This window comes from Dioscorea cayenensis, chromosome 11 (genome assembly GCF_009730915.1).
Source record: "Dioscorea cayenensis subsp. rotundata cultivar TDr96_F1 chromosome 11, TDr96_F1_v2_PseudoChromosome.rev07_lg8_w22 25.fasta, whole genome shotgun sequence".
NCBI classification, from domain to species: domain Eukaryota; kingdom Viridiplantae; phylum Streptophyta; class Magnoliopsida; order Dioscoreales; family Dioscoreaceae; genus Dioscorea; species Dioscorea cayenensis.
In genome coordinates, this window is record NC_052481.1 from 12,723,137 (window position 1) to 12,742,353 (window position 19,217).

General features: G+C 37.4%; 2 protein-coding genes and 1 long non-coding RNA gene across 6 annotated transcripts; all 3 read left to right on the plus strand.

Moving 5' to 3' along the window:
* The first annotated feature begins 481 nt into the window (after nt 1-481).
* LOC120272233 (protein FAR1-RELATED SEQUENCE 5-like) lies at nt 482-3,739 on the plus strand. 4 transcript variants are annotated; one of them, XR_005540169.1, is made up of 4 exons: nt 482-599; nt 1,021-3,170; nt 3,282-3,402; nt 3,521-3,739. XR_005540169.1 is itself a non-coding variant. In XM_039278998.1 (4 exons), the coding sequence occupies exons 2-3, from the start codon at nt 1,036-1,038 to the stop codon at nt 3,386-3,388; spliced, it is 2,199 nt and encodes a 732-aa protein (XP_039134932.1). In that variant the 5' UTR covers nt 482-599; nt 1,021-1,035; the 3' UTR covers nt 3,389-3,402; nt 3,521-3,739. The 4 variants fall into 4 exon arrangements, 2 of the variants coding, with proteins under 2 accessions (XP_039134932.1, XP_039134933.1); XR_005540170.1 differs by having other exon boundaries at nt 3,525-3,739; XM_039278998.1 differs by having other exon boundaries at nt 1,021-3,127.
* Nucleotides 3,740-7,576: 3,837 nt separating this feature from the next.
* LOC120271615 (protein FAR1-RELATED SEQUENCE 5-like) lies at nt 7,577-9,573 on the plus strand. Its single transcript, XM_039278291.1, has 3 exons — nt 7,577-7,776; nt 8,341-8,518; nt 8,953-9,573. The coding sequence occupies exons 1-3, from the start codon at nt 7,577-7,579 to the stop codon at nt 9,571-9,573; spliced, it is 999 nt and encodes a 332-aa protein (XP_039134225.1).
* A 3,420-nt stretch (nt 9,574-12,993) lies between these two features.
* On the plus strand, nt 12,994-14,621 carry LOC120272124. Its single transcript, XR_005540159.1, has 3 exons — nt 12,994-13,369; nt 13,738-13,809; nt 14,212-14,621. It is a non-coding gene; the product is annotated as an uncharacterized LOC120272124 (long non-coding RNA).
* The last annotated feature ends 4,596 nt before the right edge of the window (nt 14,622-19,217 follow it).

The following is a 19,217-nucleotide window of genomic DNA, read 5'->3' on the forward strand; positions in this document are numbered from 1 at the left end:
TTAAAAGCCCGACCTGGTCCGACCTGGCCCGTATTATGAAATATATTTATTAATGAGGTTGGTATATACTTATACAATATATACATATATATTTGATTGCCATTAATTATAATGATTTGAATTTTAGTTATTTTAATTAAAAAAAGATTTATATTTGGTATTTTAAACTTTTAAGTATTTTGTAGAATAATATTTTGTAATATCCACATATTAATAATATTGTTAAACTTTTTTAAAATTTATATATTATTTAATAAAAACTATTTGGGCGGGCTTGGATGGGGTTTGGGTAGAGGTCATTAAATTGGGCGAGCTTGGACAAGGATGAGGGCCCGAATTTTGGGCTGTACCAGGTATGGACAAGGTTGAATTTTAATAATTTGATTAAGCCCGGCCCGAACCAGGCCGGCCCATGGACAGATCTAGCCAATGGGTCAGCGTTAAAAATAATCGGGCCCAGGGCGAACCCGAACCTGCCCTTCTTCTCCAATCTGGCAAGCACATCGTGGATTCGCGCTTCTCCTCAGAAAACCAAACCCTAAATTCGCAAGAGGGGCCGGAGCAAAGGAGCCGCGAGATTGATACGACCTTTCCTGCTGGTAATCCTTTGCCTGTGTTTTCTTGGAAAAAAAAATGATCGTTTGCCCGAAAATTTCTTCAATTATAGTAAATTCCCTGTCAATTGCTGGATTGCTGCTTGTTACTCCATTTGTTGGCATCAATTTGATATTTGGAAATCCCTATTTGATATTCTCACTATCGGAACTACGTTTGTTCTTGAATTCGACCCAGTTCTGATGTTGTGTCAGGATTTCTACATGCTATTTAGGTTTTTCTAGTCTTTTTATATTAGCATGAGTTGTGTTTGCAGTCTAGAGGAATGTTTTCGTAATAGCATGAGAAATTTCTTGGTAAGCAGAAGTAAGTTGCTTTATGTTTTTCTTTCCCCCATTTTATTGGTGTTTGAAATGGAATTTTCTTTTTCCTTATTTGAAAAGCATGGAATTCAACTATTTTCAGGTTGGGATTTTACAAATGGAAGGTGCTTTAAGTGAAGATGATGGGTTGATGCGAGATAGTGGCAACATGGATCTTAATAATAACAATGGTGATCCTCACATGGCACTGGCTTTGGGTGCTCTTGGTGTTGAGCTGAACCAGCACATCCAGTCACACCTGCTGCAGATGGAAAACTCTGACATTGGGGAACCTTTGATTGGGATGGAGTTTGATACTGATGAGGCTGCAAAGGAATACTATGTTGCATATGCGAACCGTGTAGGGTTTGGTGTCCGAATGAATAAATCACGTCGATCCAGGAAGGATGACACTGTGATCATGCGTCGGTTTGTTTGCACGAGGGAGGGCTTTCATTCAAAGAGAGTGATCTATGATGATGGAAAGAAGAAGAGGAAGCGTGGGACGACGAGGGAGGGTTGCATGGCAATGATTGAGGTGATACGGAAAGATCACGGGAAGTGGGTTGTTACCAAACTTGTGACGGATCACACCCATATGGTGGCACTGCCTGGCAAAATCCGCCCTCAGTTGGAGAAGTCTTCATTTTTGAATGACAGTGCATACCTGGTTCATGGAGAATCGAGTGGTGGATTTAATAACTTGAAGAACTTTAACAGAGGAATTAGAGTCAATCCTTTCGGGGAAGGTGGAGAAGCTCAAGGGCTTTTGGAGTATCTGAAGAGAATGCAAGCTGAGAATCCGGCTTTCTTTTATGCTATCCAAGTTGATAACAATAATTGCATGACCAACGTATTTTGGGCGGATGCTAAATCTAGGCTGGCATACCAATATTTTGGCGATACAGTCACGTTTGACACTACTTATAAGAAGACAAAGTATATGATGCCGTTTGCAACGTTCAGAGGTGTGAATCATCATCTGCAGTCAGTTACGTTTGGTTGTGCATTACTTATGGATGAAACAAAGGGTTCATATATATGGCTTTTTGAGACATGGCTTGCTGCCATGGGTGGCCAACATCCGCATTCACTTGTTACTGATAGAGATAAGGCTATGGAAGGAGCAATCACAAGGGTGTTTCCAAACACTCGTCACCTCTTTTGCAAATGGCACATACTAAGCAGGTGCAAACAGAAACTGTCTGATGTATATTTGAAGTATCCTACATTAAAAGCAGAATTGAAAAAATGTGTCAATGAGTCTGAAACCATCGAAGAATTTGAGACTAATTGGGAGTACATGTTGGATAGGTATAACCTTTGGGACAACACTTGGCTTCAATCACTGTATGATATCCGTCGAAAGTGGGCCACTGTCTACCAGAAAGATACATTCTTTCCTGAACTGTCTGGTTCACAACGATCAGAGAGCTTAAACAAGTTTTTCAAGAGGAATTTTAACACAAAGACCTCTCTGCTTTTGTTTATCCAGCGATTTGATCAAGCCATGGCAACTCAATATGAGAAGGAAGCTGAGGCAGATTTTGCTACTGTATACTCAAAGCCTCCATTGAAGAGCCCATCTCCAATGGAAAAACAAGCAGCTGAGATTTACACCAATGCAGTATTTGACAAATTTCAGGAGGAGTTTGTTGAATCATTGGGTTATTATGTTGAAAGATTTGAGAATGGACCTGTTAGCAAGTATAGTGTGGCAAAGGAAGAGGATAGTAGTAAGACTTACATTGTCAGTTTCAGTGAATCTGAAAAAAAAGCAACCTGCAGCTGTTGTAAGTTTGAATCTTCTGGCATCTTATGCAGGCATATATTGCGGGTGTTTTTCATTGTTGGGGTTCGTGTGCTCCCAGAAGAGTATATATTGAAACGATGGTCTAGGAATGCCATGGGCAGTGTTGTTTTGGATGAAAGGGTAATTGAACCTGGACTTAGTTTCCAAGAGTATCTGGTTGCTTGGTACAATGACCTTTGCCTGGATGCTGTCAAATATGGAATGGAGGGGGCAATATCTGCGGAGGTATATAAGGTTGCCAAAATTGCACTTCACAATGCATTTGCTGAAGTTGTTGCTGCAAAAAACATGCAAAAGAAAGGGCAACAAAACCTGCAGAGATTTGCGAGGCTACAGAAGATGCACTACAAGATGCCATTGCCAAAATTGCAAACAAAGAAGACGCCTACAAAATCAGGTCAAAGTGAAGTTAGAAGTAAAAGTTCCAAAGAAGATAAATTGTATGCACTGTTAATCCCTTAGAATTTATTATCGGTTCTCTCTTTTGTTTCTGTATTCATGTCAATCTAGGCCGGCACCTGATACTTTTCCTGGTTATCAAATTTCTACAGAGATGCAGCTGATTCTGGACTTGATGGAGGTGCTGATCAAAGATGAGTGCAATTTTATGGTCGGCAGCAGCTCTTTGTACACTCTCATCTGCTTAGAAGTATGGTAGAACTCATCTGTCAGGTATCAAATTGTATCCTCATGTAAAAACATCATTCGTATAACAGCACAAGTGCTTTGATGTGCATCGATGGTGTTTTGAAGAATTGTTTCTGATTCAATCCATTTTATTTTGCTGCAGCCAGATTGCAGAGCTGAGGAGACAGCGGTTCGCTCTTGGCTATGACTCACTTTGGCATACGTAGAGTCGAGAGAAGTTTGTTTGGAATCAATTTGATTTCATGTGTTAATGTGAAAATATTTCTGTTCAGATACCAGCTGTTCTGTGAGAATTGCAAGGGGATGTTTCTCTGTACAATGCACAGTGAACATTTCATATTTTCAGTAACTTTCTCCATCAGTTTTTTTTTTCTACAAGTTGAATAATCCCTATATAAAAAAATAAAATAAAATAAAATAAATATTTATTTAGTATTTATTAAGTTTTTTGTTTGTTTATTTATTTATTTTTGTTAAAAATCATGTATATTTCTGAATATACATCATTATGTAAAACACCATCAGATTATATTATAAATTTATGAAAATCAAATTTTTTTATTATAATAAAAATGGAGTTTTACTTGAAAAGCAAAGCAAATTTAAGAGTCGGTTTGTATTGGAGTAGAGGGAGGCATTGGCGGAGATTTGGTCTGACACAACTCTGTCGGGTTAGCTAATCCGGCAAGTCGGGCCATTAACTCGTAACCGATCAGTACTGTAGCGGGTCCGGTTACGGATTGAACTGTTCTCAACCTGTGGCACCAGGTCAGCGGTTAGCCAATTCATGGGGTTGACTTGTTCAAAAGCTTTTTACTAAATGCACTAACATATTTTAGTGAACAATAATGAATAAATATTACACAATATTTTTGTGTCTTTGCACCTGCAATGTAGTGTGAATAGATATTTCATGTTAAGTGAAAATATGTTGAACATATCAAGTTCTCAATTATCACCACTAAACATTGAAATGCAAATTTGTATAAATGATTGGAAGTGTGTTAAAAATAGTGACTTTTTCTTCACTGACACACATGAGCATAAATTAATAATATTTGAGAGTTCGAGAGTGAAACTAAGTCTTAAGTAAACATCAATAATGACAAATAAGTAATTGAGTGGTAATTTCGATGTAAACTAAAAAGAATTATATAAACTCTCATTTCTACTACACTCAAGAAAATATATAAACATTTTAAGTCACACCTAATTAAATATATAAACAGTATAATTCAATAAGAAAATAAATTAAGTGTAAACCCCTTCATAATTTGATTAAGTTATTTTGATTTGTTTCAATTTTTTATTTATTGAAATTATTATTAATTTTACAATTTTTAAAATTAATTTAAAAAGAATATGGTTTGAGGTTTCTTTTTATTCAATTGTTTTTAATAGCAAGTCAATAAAAAGTTATAGTATGATTGGTTAAACTGTTAGAGGGCTTTGTAATTGGTTCAAGTTTAAATCCCATAAGCTACATTCAAAGCTAAATTTTATTTTATTTAAAAAATAATAAGCATATTTTAAGTTTTAAATAATCACCGATTGGGCTGGCTGGGTCCGAGTCACCTTTGGGTGGCCCGTGACCCATCGTGTTTGCCGGGTCAGCCTAGCCCAGTGGGTCACTACTGTACATCAGGTCGATTACGGGTCGGTCAGGAACCGATCCAGGGCTTGTGGAACCGGCCCTGGTTAATCGGACTGTGGCCATTTCTAGATTGGACCAAGTGAAAATCCGTGCATAGTCCATTTGCAAATTAATAAATGTGTGGTGCTAGGTTGGACCAAGTGGAAGCACAATCCCTTCACAAGTTAAGAAATGTGTGGTGCCGTGAGAGCTGCGTGCACTTGTTGTTGTACATCGTTTTTGCTGCAACACGATGAGTTTTAGGGCTCACTTGTTTGGAGGTTCCCTTCAAAAGTATACATATTTTTTTTAAAAAAATAATTATATATTATAAATTATATGTGTAAAATTAGCATAAAATATAATTTATAGTTAAAAATATTTTAATAGTATTAATATAAAATCTTAATTTTTCTTTATTACTTTCATCCAAAAATTAAAAGATTTGATAACCTATTTTACAAAACCCTCCTTCGCCTTGTCAAGCAAAGCTTAGGGTCCCGCCACTTAAAAATTCTTGTAATAATTTAATTTTCCAGTTTTTTAATTGTTCTTTTTCTTCTTTTGATTCATTTATAATTCTTAATTTTTCTGCTAAATATTCTTCTATTTTATTAAGTCATATATATTTTTGATATTTTATTTTATCTTTTAAGCTATATTGATTTAGTTATTCTAAAGGATAATATCTTATTTTTATTTATTCAATTTTATAGTATTATGTTGTTTTAAGTAGATGTTCCATTTCTTGGGAATTTTAACCTATATTCTGGTGGTTTTAATAATTCTTCTTTAGTCCATATTTTAAAATGTGTTATTTGTTTTCTAATTTTTTGATTGGTTCCTAATTGAATATTTTTTACTTGATTACATAAGTCATCTATTTCATTTTTTCGATTTTCTTTTTTTTTTATACTGTTTTTTACATAGTCTAGATTAGATAAGATAGTTTCTAATTTTAATAGTTGTGTTTCTAAATTATTTAATTTTTTTGATAATTAAATCCATTTTTGTTTTTATGATTCTGTTAATATTATTTCTTCTATTATTTCTTTAATAATTTGTATTGCTATCTTTAATACAGTTAATACTCTAGTTATTATTTTTATGTCTTTATAACTATTTTTTATTTTCATTTTAAGATATTAAAATTTCTTAATATTATTATGTTGTTTATTAGGATAAACATATGACTTTTATTTGATGCATGAACCTTTATCTAAAAATCCAAAAAGAAAATGAGTTTTGTACAGATCTTTTAAAAAAATATTTTGAGCTTAAAAATGAATCTTTTATGTAAAAAGAGTTAATCTAACTAATATAAGCACTAGAACCCAACCTCCGTCACGCTAGCATAGAGGACGATGGAGAGGTCGTTGGGGATGCCTTTCAACTTACTCTAGATGTCAGGGTCATCCTGGGTGAAATAATGGTTAAGGCAGAAGCTTGCTTGAAGGGTTTTCAGAGAGTAGAAAGCATGAATAAAAGAGAGAGCTTTTACAGACTCCAACATCTTCATGAACTGAAGCAGTGTTGTTTGTTTTTATTATGTAAAGGAGTTGGTATTTGTTTTTTTAGTGTGTAAAATAGGTTTGCACTGTAGCAATAATAGTTTTACTGTTAAATGACATGTAATAAGTGGGTTTGGTAAGTGTCTTGTGAGGAATAGGTAAGTGTCATGTTTACTACATGATAGTTTGGTAAGTGTCTTGTCATAAATAGTATGATTTAAGGGTTAAGTCTTGGAGCCTATATAAAACCCCTTTTGTAAGGTGTGAGCATCCTCATCTCATCCCTACCCACATCCATATCTCTACCTCCCTCTTAATGTAATAAAGAAACCGCTTTATGAATAATCTCTCTCTTTTATTCTGCTTTCTATCCTCTGAAAACTCTTCAAGCAAACGGTAGAGATATGGATGTGGGTAAAGATGAGATGAGGATGCCCGCACCTTACAAACTAAGGGGTTTTGTATAAACTCCAAAATTTAACCCTTAAGACACTTACTAAACTATCATGTAGTAAAGATGACACTTACATATTCCTAATAAAACATTTACCAAACCCACTTATTACAAACACGCCATTTAAACTACTGTTGCTAAGCGATCGGAGCAAAGGATTCCTTCATTGTTCTCTATCGTAAGCTCTCGCTAAGTTCCCCTTTTAATTTTCTGCCGCAAATTCCAATCAATTTCAATTCCATGGATTTCTGATTCGCTCCAGGGTTTTCTCCATCCCTTCTTCGAATTGGTCGCAGATAGCCGGAGTTTGGGAAGAAATGGAGGGTTAAGTGTGAGGAGGAGAGGGTGCATGGGTTTTCAATCCTTTAGGATGATGGATGGGGGTGGGAGCGGTGACGATGGGCTCATCGAGGACCACCATGGCGCTCTCGAGAACAATAGCATCAACTTCTGGGCTACGCTCGGTGTCAGCCCTCACGTTCATGTCGTCGATCCGATCGCAGTCCCCATCACGAGCAGTTGCAGCAGCAATAGCAACAGCAGCATCAACATCAGCATCCAGAGATGGTGGAGCAGCCTGTGAGACGGGAGCTGTTCGCCATGGAAGCAGACCCGAGGCTGGAGCCCTTCTTGGGCATGGAGTTTGAGCCTGGAGAAGCAGCAAAGGCGTTCTACATTGCTTATGCTAGCCGGTTTTTTGCTCGCGAGAAGGATTTTGGAGGGAGAAGCGAGTGGTTAAAGGGAAGAAGACCAGGAAGCGTGGGGCCTCTGTTAGAGAAGGATGCAGGGCAATGCTTGAGGTTATTCGGCGGGAGACGGGAAATGGGTTGTTACTAAGCTTGTTAAGGATCACAATCATCAAGTTGGACTGCCTAGCAAGGTGCACTACGTTGCCACTGAAGGGGATACTGAGTTGGAGCCGTATATGGGCATGGAATTTGAATCTCTTGAGATTGCCAAGAAGTTCTACTACTCTTATTCCAGCTGTGTGGAATTTGAGGCCCGAGTTTGCCAGTCACGCTGATCTTTGCATGATGAATCCCACAAAATGCTGAAACTAGTTTGCTCCAAGCACAGGTACCATTCGGGGAGGGATAACAATAGTGAGGATGCTAAAATGGGTCTTTTGTTGGATTCTGCCAGAGAGGGTTGTGAGGCCTTGTTTGAAATAATTCGGAAAGATAATTGAAGGTGGATGGTATCTAAACTTGTGCTTGCCCATAGCCATGAACTGTCTCCATCACCTCCAGCAAAGTGCATTGTGTCCGCTCGCAAGGAGAGATTCTTGTCATTGCTAAAAATTTTGATGATACTCGAAATCTTCTCTTGAATGGGCAGGACTCCTGATATCCAAGAGAAATCAGGTATAATGACTCGGGCCCTGATGATGCTGAGAATCTCCTTGAGTATTTCAACAAAACACAAGAGGAGAATCCTGCATTCTATTTTGCTGTGCAAGTTGAAGCCAATAATTGTATGACAAATATCTTCTGGGCTGATGCGAAAGCTCGGATGCCTTACACCTACTTTGGTGATGCTGTGGTATTTAACACTTCATATAAAAATGATAAGGAATTGATACCTATTGTTACTTTTACAGGTTTGAATCATCATGTGCTGCCTGTGCTTTTTGGATGTGCCTTGTTTGTGGATGAGTCGAGGCATTGTATATTTGACTTTTAGAAAAATGGCTCGAAGCTATGTCTTTCCATCACCCATTATCTTTGGTAACTGACCTTGATAGAGCTCCGGCAACTGCAATCACAAAAGTGTTCCCAAACACCCGCCATTGTTTTGGTAAGAAGCACATCCTGGCCACCATCCAGGAAGAATTGTCTGAATTCTATTCGACTCAAAATCCTTTTGATGAGGATCTAAGGAGAGGCAGTGATAAATCCAAAACAACTGAATTTTTTGAGTCCTGTTGAGATGCAATCCTTGATAGGTATGACCTGAGAGACAATGCGTACATGTAGTTCTTATCCAACATCCACCATCAATGGGTACCAGTTTACTTCAAAGATACATTTTTTGCTGAAGTTTTCATGTCTCAGAAATTGGATGACTTTGACAAGGTCGTTCAGAAGTATTTTACCACAAAGACCCCTTTGAGGGTGGCTGTTAGACAACTAGAGCAAGCCCTTGCAAATCGATATGAAAAGGAAGCCCAAAAAGATTTTGTCACCATGTTTAATAAACCTTTTCTTAGAACTGCTTCATCAGTTGAAAAGCAGGCAGCTGGTATTTATACAAGGACAATCTTTAACAGGTTTCAAGAAGAATTTCTTGAATCTTTGGGATATCAGGTAGATAAGATAGTGGATGGGGTTATTAGCAAGTTTAGGGTTGTAAGAAATGGGGATGCTTACACTGTCACTTATAATGCCTCGGAAACAAAAGCACATTGCAGCTGCCTGTTTGAGTTTTCTGGCATTCTTTGTCGGCACGCCCTTAAAGTCTTCATAGTAGTTGGTATGCATAAGCTTTCGAAAGATTTTATCTTGAAGCGCTGGACTAGAAATGCCAAGAGTGGTGCTGTATTGGATGATTGTGGTGTGGGATTCCAAAGCAATTGTGAAGAACCTTCAACATCGTGATATAGTGATCTTTGTCGTGATGCCACTCGACGTGCTAAAGAAGGGGCAACATCCGTAGAGGTCTATAAAGTTGCAAAGGATGCACTTCAGAATCTATTGCGGAGGTGGTTTCTGTAAAGCAACAAAAAGAACAAGAAACCCTACAAAGTTACTTAAAATCACAGAAGCAGCAAAGCAAAAAGCCGGAGAAGGGATCACCAAGAGATGCTCCAGAAAAAAGTTTGAAGAAGTTGGCACCGAAAGAGTCCCCATTAGAAATTGACTCATGATGATCTGATGTATAATCCTTGTGTATGGTGGTGTTCTCTTGTTGTATGATCAAATAAACTCTCTTCTTCAATCAGATCTCTCAGATTTTGGGTTGCTAGAATAGTTCAAGAATGGCCAGAAAGGTTCTTCTGAAAGCTTTTTTCACATTCCATTGCTGGAGTTGCATCATAGAAGTCAAGTTTGTTTTAGCCTTGGTTGCAGGAAAACTGGAAGTTTTGAGTACCATCTGTGGGAATCCTCATCTCTCTGTCAAGTCGTTAAGGTAATTTTATATTTTTACAACTTCTGACAGCTATTTTAGTAGTCTTCACTTCTTTTAGCTGCATAATGTGCATGATATCCTCTAGTGTTTACTGAGGCATACTTCTGAAGGCATTTGATTTAAGTCAAGTGCCTTTAGAATGGACTGGGCTGTTTGTTTCTTGGGTTGAATTACACAATCTGAAGATTGACCTGTTTTTACAGAAAATATGTTTCTGAGCCATGGAATCTTGTTCAATTGTAAACTATACTTGAAATCCATGGTAAGTTTAGCTTGACATTAGTGCTTGTGATAAAATGAGTGAGGTAGAAATGTTTAACAAAGTTAAGATGTTAAAGTGAGCTGGAAATATAGTTTGGATGCTGATGATTTTGAGCAGTTCAACAAAAGAATGTATTGCAGTATTTGTAGTGTAGGAGATAGCATTGTAGAACAATGCTTTTCTGCCATTAAAACCATTTCTAGGTGTTATTTCCATGAATGGCTGTGAAGAAGTTTTATGTGGTCCAAATAAATTCGAAGAGGTCATACTGAATTTCATTGGAGGTCTATATACTTTCTTGGGGAGTTTGAGTGAAGTGAGGCTAGGGGAAAGGTATGTGTGGATGGCATGATGTTTTTGCTGAAGAAAGAGTTAGTTTATGTGTTCTTTCTTATGGAAATTTGATCAAATTTTATGCTGTTGGAAAGTGCGAGAGAATAAGTGTTTGTGCTGGTGGTATGTGGCTTCTTCACATGAGGGGCATGTAATCCCTCAGTTTGGGTAAACCATTTATGATAATTCCAAAATAAGTGTTTGTGCTGGTGGTCTATGACTTCTTTTTGTTGACTTATGGGTGGAGTGCTCATTTTTTCATAAGTCCTCTACAAATTGTCTTAAATTTTTGAATTTTATTTGCATGATTGGGTGTATGTTTCTGAGAATAAGAATACTAATTTTGCATTAAAGATAGAGTTTATTCTGTTCCTATTTTCTTTTGATCTAAGCCTTTGTAGTTTATGTGCAGAGTATGTGGCTTTCATTAGCTTTGTTCTGGTCCTGCTTTTGAATTATACCCTTTTACAAACTCTATTCGCATCTCATGTGAGATACTGATACAAGCTTGGGATAATGTGGTTCTCTATTTAGGCCGTCAGTTAACTTTTGTGTTGTATTTAGCGTGTATGCTTTTATAAAACAGTCCAGTTGCAAAGTTATTCTTTTATACTGTGCCACTACATATGTATATACATAAAAAACATCTCATTCTGATGTGGAACATCTAGTACTTTGTATACTTCATTCCCTCTTCTCCTGTCAGTGTCATCAGAAAATTACTCTTGTTGGCTGGTTTCAGTTGGATTTCTTGGCGTGGCTGGTTTTTGGTTACTATTTAACCCCTGTAAGACATCATTTACATCCTGGTTTCCTCAGCAAATGGGGGAGAAGTCACGCCCAATTGGGCAATTCTTCTGAAACATATCTGAGTTATTCTTTATGCTCATTAATACTGAAGGATTAATAATGTCTATTTGATTTCTTTTGGTGAAGTTCTTTTAAATTTTGAGCAATTATAGTTGAAAGGTCATAGATTATAGTCCCGCAAATATTGGTACTTTGGGTTAAGGATATTGTTGCTTTCTTATTTTTCACCTTGGTGAAGATTTAGAATCTAAGGTATACAGACTACAGTTTTGTGCATTAGTCATTTCATCAGTAGATGTTAAAATGAATATTTTTTTTAAACGAATTGAAACTGACAAAATGATAACTTGAAGGACTGCTAGTCTCTGTATTTTTGAGTTCCTTAATAATCTCAATCGTGTTGAACTTTCTATTTATGGTGACAATCATAAGAATAACAATATATAACCCAAGCCCCAATTCACAGGTGCCACATATTGAGACATCGATGCATTGGAGTAGCATTTTTTTTTTTTTTTCATTGTCTTGTAGGTTGACATTGGTTTGAATCTCTTAGTGTCTCTCTATTATATCCCTTTATCATAATATAATCACTTTATTATTTTAATGGAAAAGGCGGTCAGCCTTTGTGACATGGTTTAAAATAATAACAAAAATTATTAAAATATTATTAAAAATTGTAAAATAAAAAATATTAAAAATATTTAAAATTTAAAATATACTATTTAAATTCCAAAAATCAAAGAAATATTAAAGTATTATTAATAATTTGATACAATAAATAATTTGAAACAATAAAAATAATTATTAACATATTATCAAAAATTTCAAAATGTTTTATCATAAAATAATTATTTAGTAAATGACAAATAATTTTTTATATTTATATTTATATTTGTTTATTTTAGTAAATAATTTTTATAATTATTGTGTTATGTAGCACAAAAGAATTTAGGTTTCACTTTATTTATCATAATTAAGCTTCGACATTTATATAATAATTTATTTATCTTATTAATTTCATAATTATCCATTGTAATAAACCCAATTTTTGAAGATGGTGTGGTAATTTTTTGTAAAAAAAAACATTAAAATACTATTAAATTGTTTTTTAAAATCATTAAATTATTAAATATTATTAAAAGAAATTCAAAATATTTAACAAAAAGTAATAATAATTTAGTAAATTACAATTTAAAAGAAGTAATTTTTATATTTATATTTCATATTTATGTATTGTATTAAATAATTTTTTCTAATCATACAACAATGGATTATATACCACCCAAAAAAAAAATTACTTTAGATATAAATTGACATATGTGCTTATATACATACCATAAAGGAATTGATGTTCTAATTTTTTTAATTATAATTAAGTTTTGCTATTTATATAAATTTTATTTGTGGTATTCTGACTTTTCCTTGCTTATTTTGCTTTTGATTCCGTCTTCTTGTGTATATCTCTTGTGTGTGAGTTCTCTTGAGTGTTGCCTTTTGTTGGGATCCAAATTGAGGTTATTTGGAGGCTAGAAGGGTGTGGAAAAACCTTAAAAGCAAAGGGTAAGGCTTACAGGCGACCATGCGCTTGCATGGATGCCTGCAAGGGCTTTTCTCGGCCTCCCTTATGGGCGTAAGGAATGCCCACAAGGACCCCCGAACTTAGGGTTTTAAATACCCTTTTTCCTTGTTTTCTTCATCCCCTTTCAAGCTCTCTTCCTTCTCCATACCTCTTCTCCTCTAGATCTCTCTCTTCTCCTTAAACTCCCCATATATTGCCATTAAATCAAGGAGGAAGCATGGTGATCTCCTTCCTCCCCTCTAGAGAAGGCTCATCCTTAAGTTTTGAAGGCTTTGAGGTAAGCTTCATCTCTTCTTCTTTCCTCTCATTTTGAATGAGTCCTTTGAGTAAGAATGGTGGAAAATCTTAGTGTTTGTTTGAGATTAGAGTTTGGAAAACTTGTTTGATTGTATTTCTTCCATTTTGATGAAGTTGAGAGAGATCTCTTCATCTTCCAAACTAGGGTTACTATATCACCAAACCAATTAGAGTTTTCTTTGCCATTTTTGTTAACATTGAGTGTTGAGAGAGATTGATTCTCGTAGGATCATCTAAAGGAGGTGCTTAGTAAACCCTAGATGCATATTTTCCATCTTGAGGAGTTTTCCTTATCTTTGTGATGAGTGATCTTGGATTTGATGCATTGTTTTGCTTGAATTGTTCTAGGAGGCGAGGCATCGGCCAAGGGTAAAGGACCGGTGGAGAATTAACACCGGAGTTGGGCGACTCGCCAAGTTTGTGAGTGAGAATTATCGATTCTATGGACAATAATATCATGCATGCGTTTACTATATTTGGCTTCATTTCCTTTGAATGGCACTTTGCATTGTTAAACGCTTCTTGAATGTGGTTTATGACTCTTGAAATCATCATTTTGATCTTAAATGAGTTTATAAGAATGTTTGCAAGTATATGTTACTTGTCTTTGAAACTTGGTTCTTGAAATGTATCTTCAAGGATTTATTGAAAATGATGCTTTCTTGGAGAAATAGATATTGTTTAATGATGAAATGCCATTTACTTGACTTGATATATACAAATTACTCACTCTTGGAGTGGGAGTTGTTTATATGAAAATTGTGAAATCATGATGAGATTTTTTCACTTTATGATGATTGCCATATATGGGCCTTTGTGTAGTGCTTGATTTTGATAGTGATATGGAGCCGAGCTTCGGTACTTATGATAGTAACAGAGAGAGAGAGAGAGAGAGTATCCACGGACTGACCTAGTTGGGGTGGCATGGAGAACTCAATTGAGGTACTACCCTTTCAAGAGACATATAGAGAAAATGAAAGGTGTGCAGGGTTGGATGCTCAGAGTCTTCACACAGGTTCCTTAACGGCCAACACCAAGAGACGCATATCTTGGCGGCTCCAGACCTTATGATGAGTATGCCCTGTGTTTGGGGTTGTTGCTCTCTTGGTTAATATTACAATCATATTGTGATTACTTACATTCTTGTTCTTGTGTAATAAGGTTGTTGTATGTCTTCATTGTTAAATTGTTCTTTGTTGTTATAATGATATTGTACGGAGAACAGGTTAGCATTACGGCAATCTGGGGTTGAGGCAAGTGTTTGACCTCCCTTGGGTCGTTATGGCGGTATGTCATGTGTGGGACCCACGGGACGCGGCATGACATACTTTAGTGGTATCAAACACATGTTTAGGGTTTAGGTTTAGGTTTAGACAATATAATGTAGATCTAGAGTCAGTTTCTCAATTGAGTAAAAAATGTGATTCTTTGTCCTTGTATCTAGTGGATCCAAGTTGAGTCTGCATATAGCATTGTTGCATATATAAATTGTTTCTAAAAGTTGTCTTGTGCTTTCCTTTCAGTAAAATTTTGGCACAGCATTCACGGGCTCGCCGTGGGAGAGTTACTCCCCCTGCTGTTGCTACACCAAAAGTTTAGAGAGGTGGGAGGCGAGGAGAACCATCCCCACCCTCATCTGCATCACCACCTAGGCAGGGCATGATCTTGCAATGGCAGCTTCAATACATGCCCTAGAGGTTCAAGGTGCTACCCCAGTGTCTGTTTCTGCTCCAACTCCTGAGGCACTAGAAGCCTTTAGGGCTCTTTGGGCTACCAAGGGAAGGCAACCTACCTATTAGGAGTATCAAGATTTCTTGGGTTACTGGAGGATTTTGGGGGGACAAGCTCAAACTGTCCTAGTACCTACACCAGCACCACCATAGACTCCAGTAGTTCAGCATGCATCAGTAGAGGCCAGTGGACCGGGTCAGGCCTTAGCTTTATCCAAACTTCTGAAGGAAGCTCGACAGCTTGGATATGGGTCCTTTGATGGCACAAGTAATGCTATGATTGCTAAGGAGTAGATCAAGAGAGTGATTGCCACTTTTGATAATATGAGTCTAGGTGTTGAGATGAGACTCAGAATTGCTACCAGACTGTTAGAGGGTCGAGCTCGAATTTGATGGGAAAGTTTGAAGAGCAAATCCTTTGGGCAGGTCACTTGGTAAGATTTCTTACGAGAGTTTGATGAAGAATACTACACTCTGTTCTACCGTGATCAAAAGAGGCATGAGTTCATAAGACTAGTTTAGGGGAACAAGACAGTTACAAAATATGAGACAGAGTTGAAGGATTTGACCAGTATTGTTCCAGAGTTAGCACCTACCGAGGAAGTTCTTTGTTCTAAGTTTGAAGTTTGTTTGAATCTGGGCATCAGAGAAAGAATGATAGTTACAAGCAAGCAAAGCTTCAAGGAGGTGGTACAGTCAGCCTTGAGCGTAAAGCAACTTGTTAGAGAAGACAAGAGAGTTCGGGAGAACATAGTAAAGAGAAGAAGCTTAGAGATAGGATAGCCATCCAAGAAGAGTAGGAGTGAGGGTTCTTCTAAGGGCACTTATGCATTAGGCCCTACTAGACCTCCACTACCTCAGAGTGGTGATCAGCAGAGATTCTCATGTTCTAATAGTGCTCCTAGTGTCAGAGGTTCAGAAACTAGTACCAAGTGTTGGAATTGTGGGAAGTCTCATAAAGGGCAGTGTTAGGTGCCTCGCAACTGCTTCCATTGTGGTCAGACTAGACACTTGAGATTAGTATGTCAGAGCTAGGACGGGGTGGATCTGCACCACCATCTTAGGCCGTCCTAATCAGTCCAGGGGTCCACAACCAGTAACATCTACTCCAGTTACTACCAAGTTAGGAGCTGCCAGCAACACTTCACAGCCATGTCCCCAGTGTCCATAGACTAGAGCTTAGACTCGAGTTTTTGCCATAACAAAGAAAGAAGCTGAGTGTAGGCCTAATGTGATAACAGGTATACTGTCCATTTTTCAGCATGACGCTTATACATTGATTAATTCAAGATCAGAGCGTTTTTTTGTTAGCGTTGCATTTGCATGTCATGCTAATAGTGCCCTTCCCCTTACGGTGTGAGTTGGTGATACAAACCCCTCTTATTGAGGAAGTAGTCAGGAATTTGGTGTTTAGGGAATGCCTTATAAAAGTCAGTGGAGTGACGTTGAAGGCAGCCTTGATTCCTTTGGAGATCAAGGATTTCGATGCCATCCTTGGTATGAATTTGTTGGATAGGCATCATGCTTCCATTGATTGTTTCAAGAAGGAAGTGGCTTTTCTTAGGTCCTCAGGACTTACAGTGGTGTTAAAGAGTGTGAGAAAGACTTTGCCTTCGTGTTTGATTTCATCCTTGGAAGCTAGAAGACTGGTGAGCAAGGGTTATCCAGTGTTTTTGGCTCATGTGGTGGATACAAGAGTTAAGGAGCCAGCTATAGAAGAAATGCCAGTGGTGAATGAGTTTCTAGATGTATTCCCTGAATAACTGTCAGGTTTGCCACCAGACAAAGAAATGAAGTTTGCTATAGATTTACTCCCTAGCATGACTCCTATTTCTATACCATCCTACCGGATGGCGCCAGCAGAGCTAAGAGAGTTGAAGACTTAGTTGCCAGATCTGGTAGATAAGGGATTCATTCAACCAAGTGTATCTCCCTGGGGTGCACTAATTCTCTTTGTGAAGAAGAAGGATATATCGTTAAGATTATACATAGACTATCGGCAATTGACTTGAGTGACAATCAAGAACAAGTATCCATTGCCGAGGATTAATGATTTGTTTGATCAGTTGAAAGGGGCAAAGGTGTTCTGCAAGATTGACTTGCGATCCGAATATCATTAGTTGAATATTAAGTCAGAGGATGTCCCAAAGACAGCATTTTGAACCCGTTACGACCATTATGAGTTTTTGGTGATACCGTTTGGTCTGACCAATGCCCCTGCAGCTTTTATGGATTTGATGAAGAGGGTGTTTAGGCCTTAATTGGATAAGTTTGTCATTGTGTTCATCAATGACATTTCAGTCTATTCACTTTCAAATGAAGAGCATGCTCAACATTTGCGAGTTGTTTGCAAACTCTTCGGGAGAAGCAGTTGTTTGCTAAGTTTTCCAAGTGTGAGTTTTGGCTTTATGAACTGGGGTTTCTTGGCCATGTGGTGTCAGGAGAAGGGATCTTTATTGATCCAAAGAAGGTGGAAGCCATTGTAAATTGGGAAAGGCCGAAGAATGCCGCCAAAGTTTGAAGTTTTCTTAGACTTGCGGGTTATTAAAAGAGATTTGTGGAAGGGTTTTCTTCGATTGCCTTGCCATTGTCAAAGTTATTTCACAAGGAAGTGAAGTTCTCTTGGAATGATAAGTGTGAAAAGAACTTTTAAACATTAAAGGATCACTTGACTACAGCTCCAGTGCTTTGCCAGAAAGTGGGAAAGAATTTGTAGTCTTCAGTGATGCTTCTCGGCAAGGTTTAGGTTGTATATTGATGCAAGAGGGGAAGGTGGTAGCCTATGCTTCTAGGTAGATAAAGCAACATGAGTTGAATTATCCCACACATGATTTGGAGTTGGCAATGGTGGTCTTTGCTTTGAAGATTTGGAGGCATTATCTCTTTGGAGAAAGATATCGGATTTTCACAGAGTATAAAATCTTGAAGTATCTCTTCACTTAGAAAGAATTGAATTTGAGGCAACGGCGATGCTTGGAGTTGATAAAGGGTTATGATTTGATCATAGACTACCATCTAGGAACAGCCAATGTGGTAGCTGATGCTTTGAGTAGGAAGTCTACTTCAGTATCTTCTGTGAGAGTGTCTTATCTGCAACTACTTTCAACAATGAAGAGTTTGAGATTAGAACTTGAGATTGAAGATAGTGGAGCATTGGTGGCCAGTTTTGTAGTGAGACCTTCACTGATGGAGCGTATCAAGGAACATCAGGGTATTGATGAAGAGTTGGTACAAGGAATGCAGAAGTTGAAAGCATGAGAGACCAGTGAGTTCAGATTGAGAGAAGATGGAATCCTAGAGTTTCGAGGATGTGTTTGTGTTCCAGCAAATTCAGAGCTCAGGAAATCTATCTTGGAAGAAGCTCATTCTTCAGCTTATGCAGTTCATCTTGGAAGTACCAAGATATATAGAACAATCAAGGAGAATTATTAGTGGTTAGGGGTGAAAAGAGAAATGGTAGAGTTTGTGGCTAAGTGCTTATTATGTCAACAAGCCAAGACAGAGCACCAGAGACTTTCAGGACTATTACAACCTCTTCCAATCCTAGAATGGAAGTGGGACCATGTGACGATAGATTTTGTGGTTTGTTTACCACGAACACCTCAATGTTTTGATACAGTGTGGGTGATTGTGGACAGGTTGACAAAGTCAGCACATTTTTTAGTAGTGCATACTAAGTATTCTTTGGAGAAATTGGCAATATTGTACATTGATGAAATAGTGAAGTTGCATGGAGTGCCAGTTTTGATAGTTTCAGATCAAGACCCCATATTCACTTCTCATTTTTGGCCAAGATTTTAGGAAGCTCTAGGTATAACTTTGAAGTTTAGCATTGCTTACCACCCTCACACAGATGGTCAGTCCGAAAAGACCATTCAGACCCTTAAGGATATGTTGAGGGCTTGTGTTATAGATTTCCAAGGTAGCTGGGATCAATACCTAGCATTGGTGGATTTCGCCTATAACAATAGCTTTCAAGTAAGCGTTGGCATAACTCCATATGAAGCTTTGTATGGAAGGAAGTGTAGAACTCCTCTTTGTTGGGATGAAGTGGGAGAAAGGAAGCTTCAGAATTTGGAATTGATTAATCAAACTATT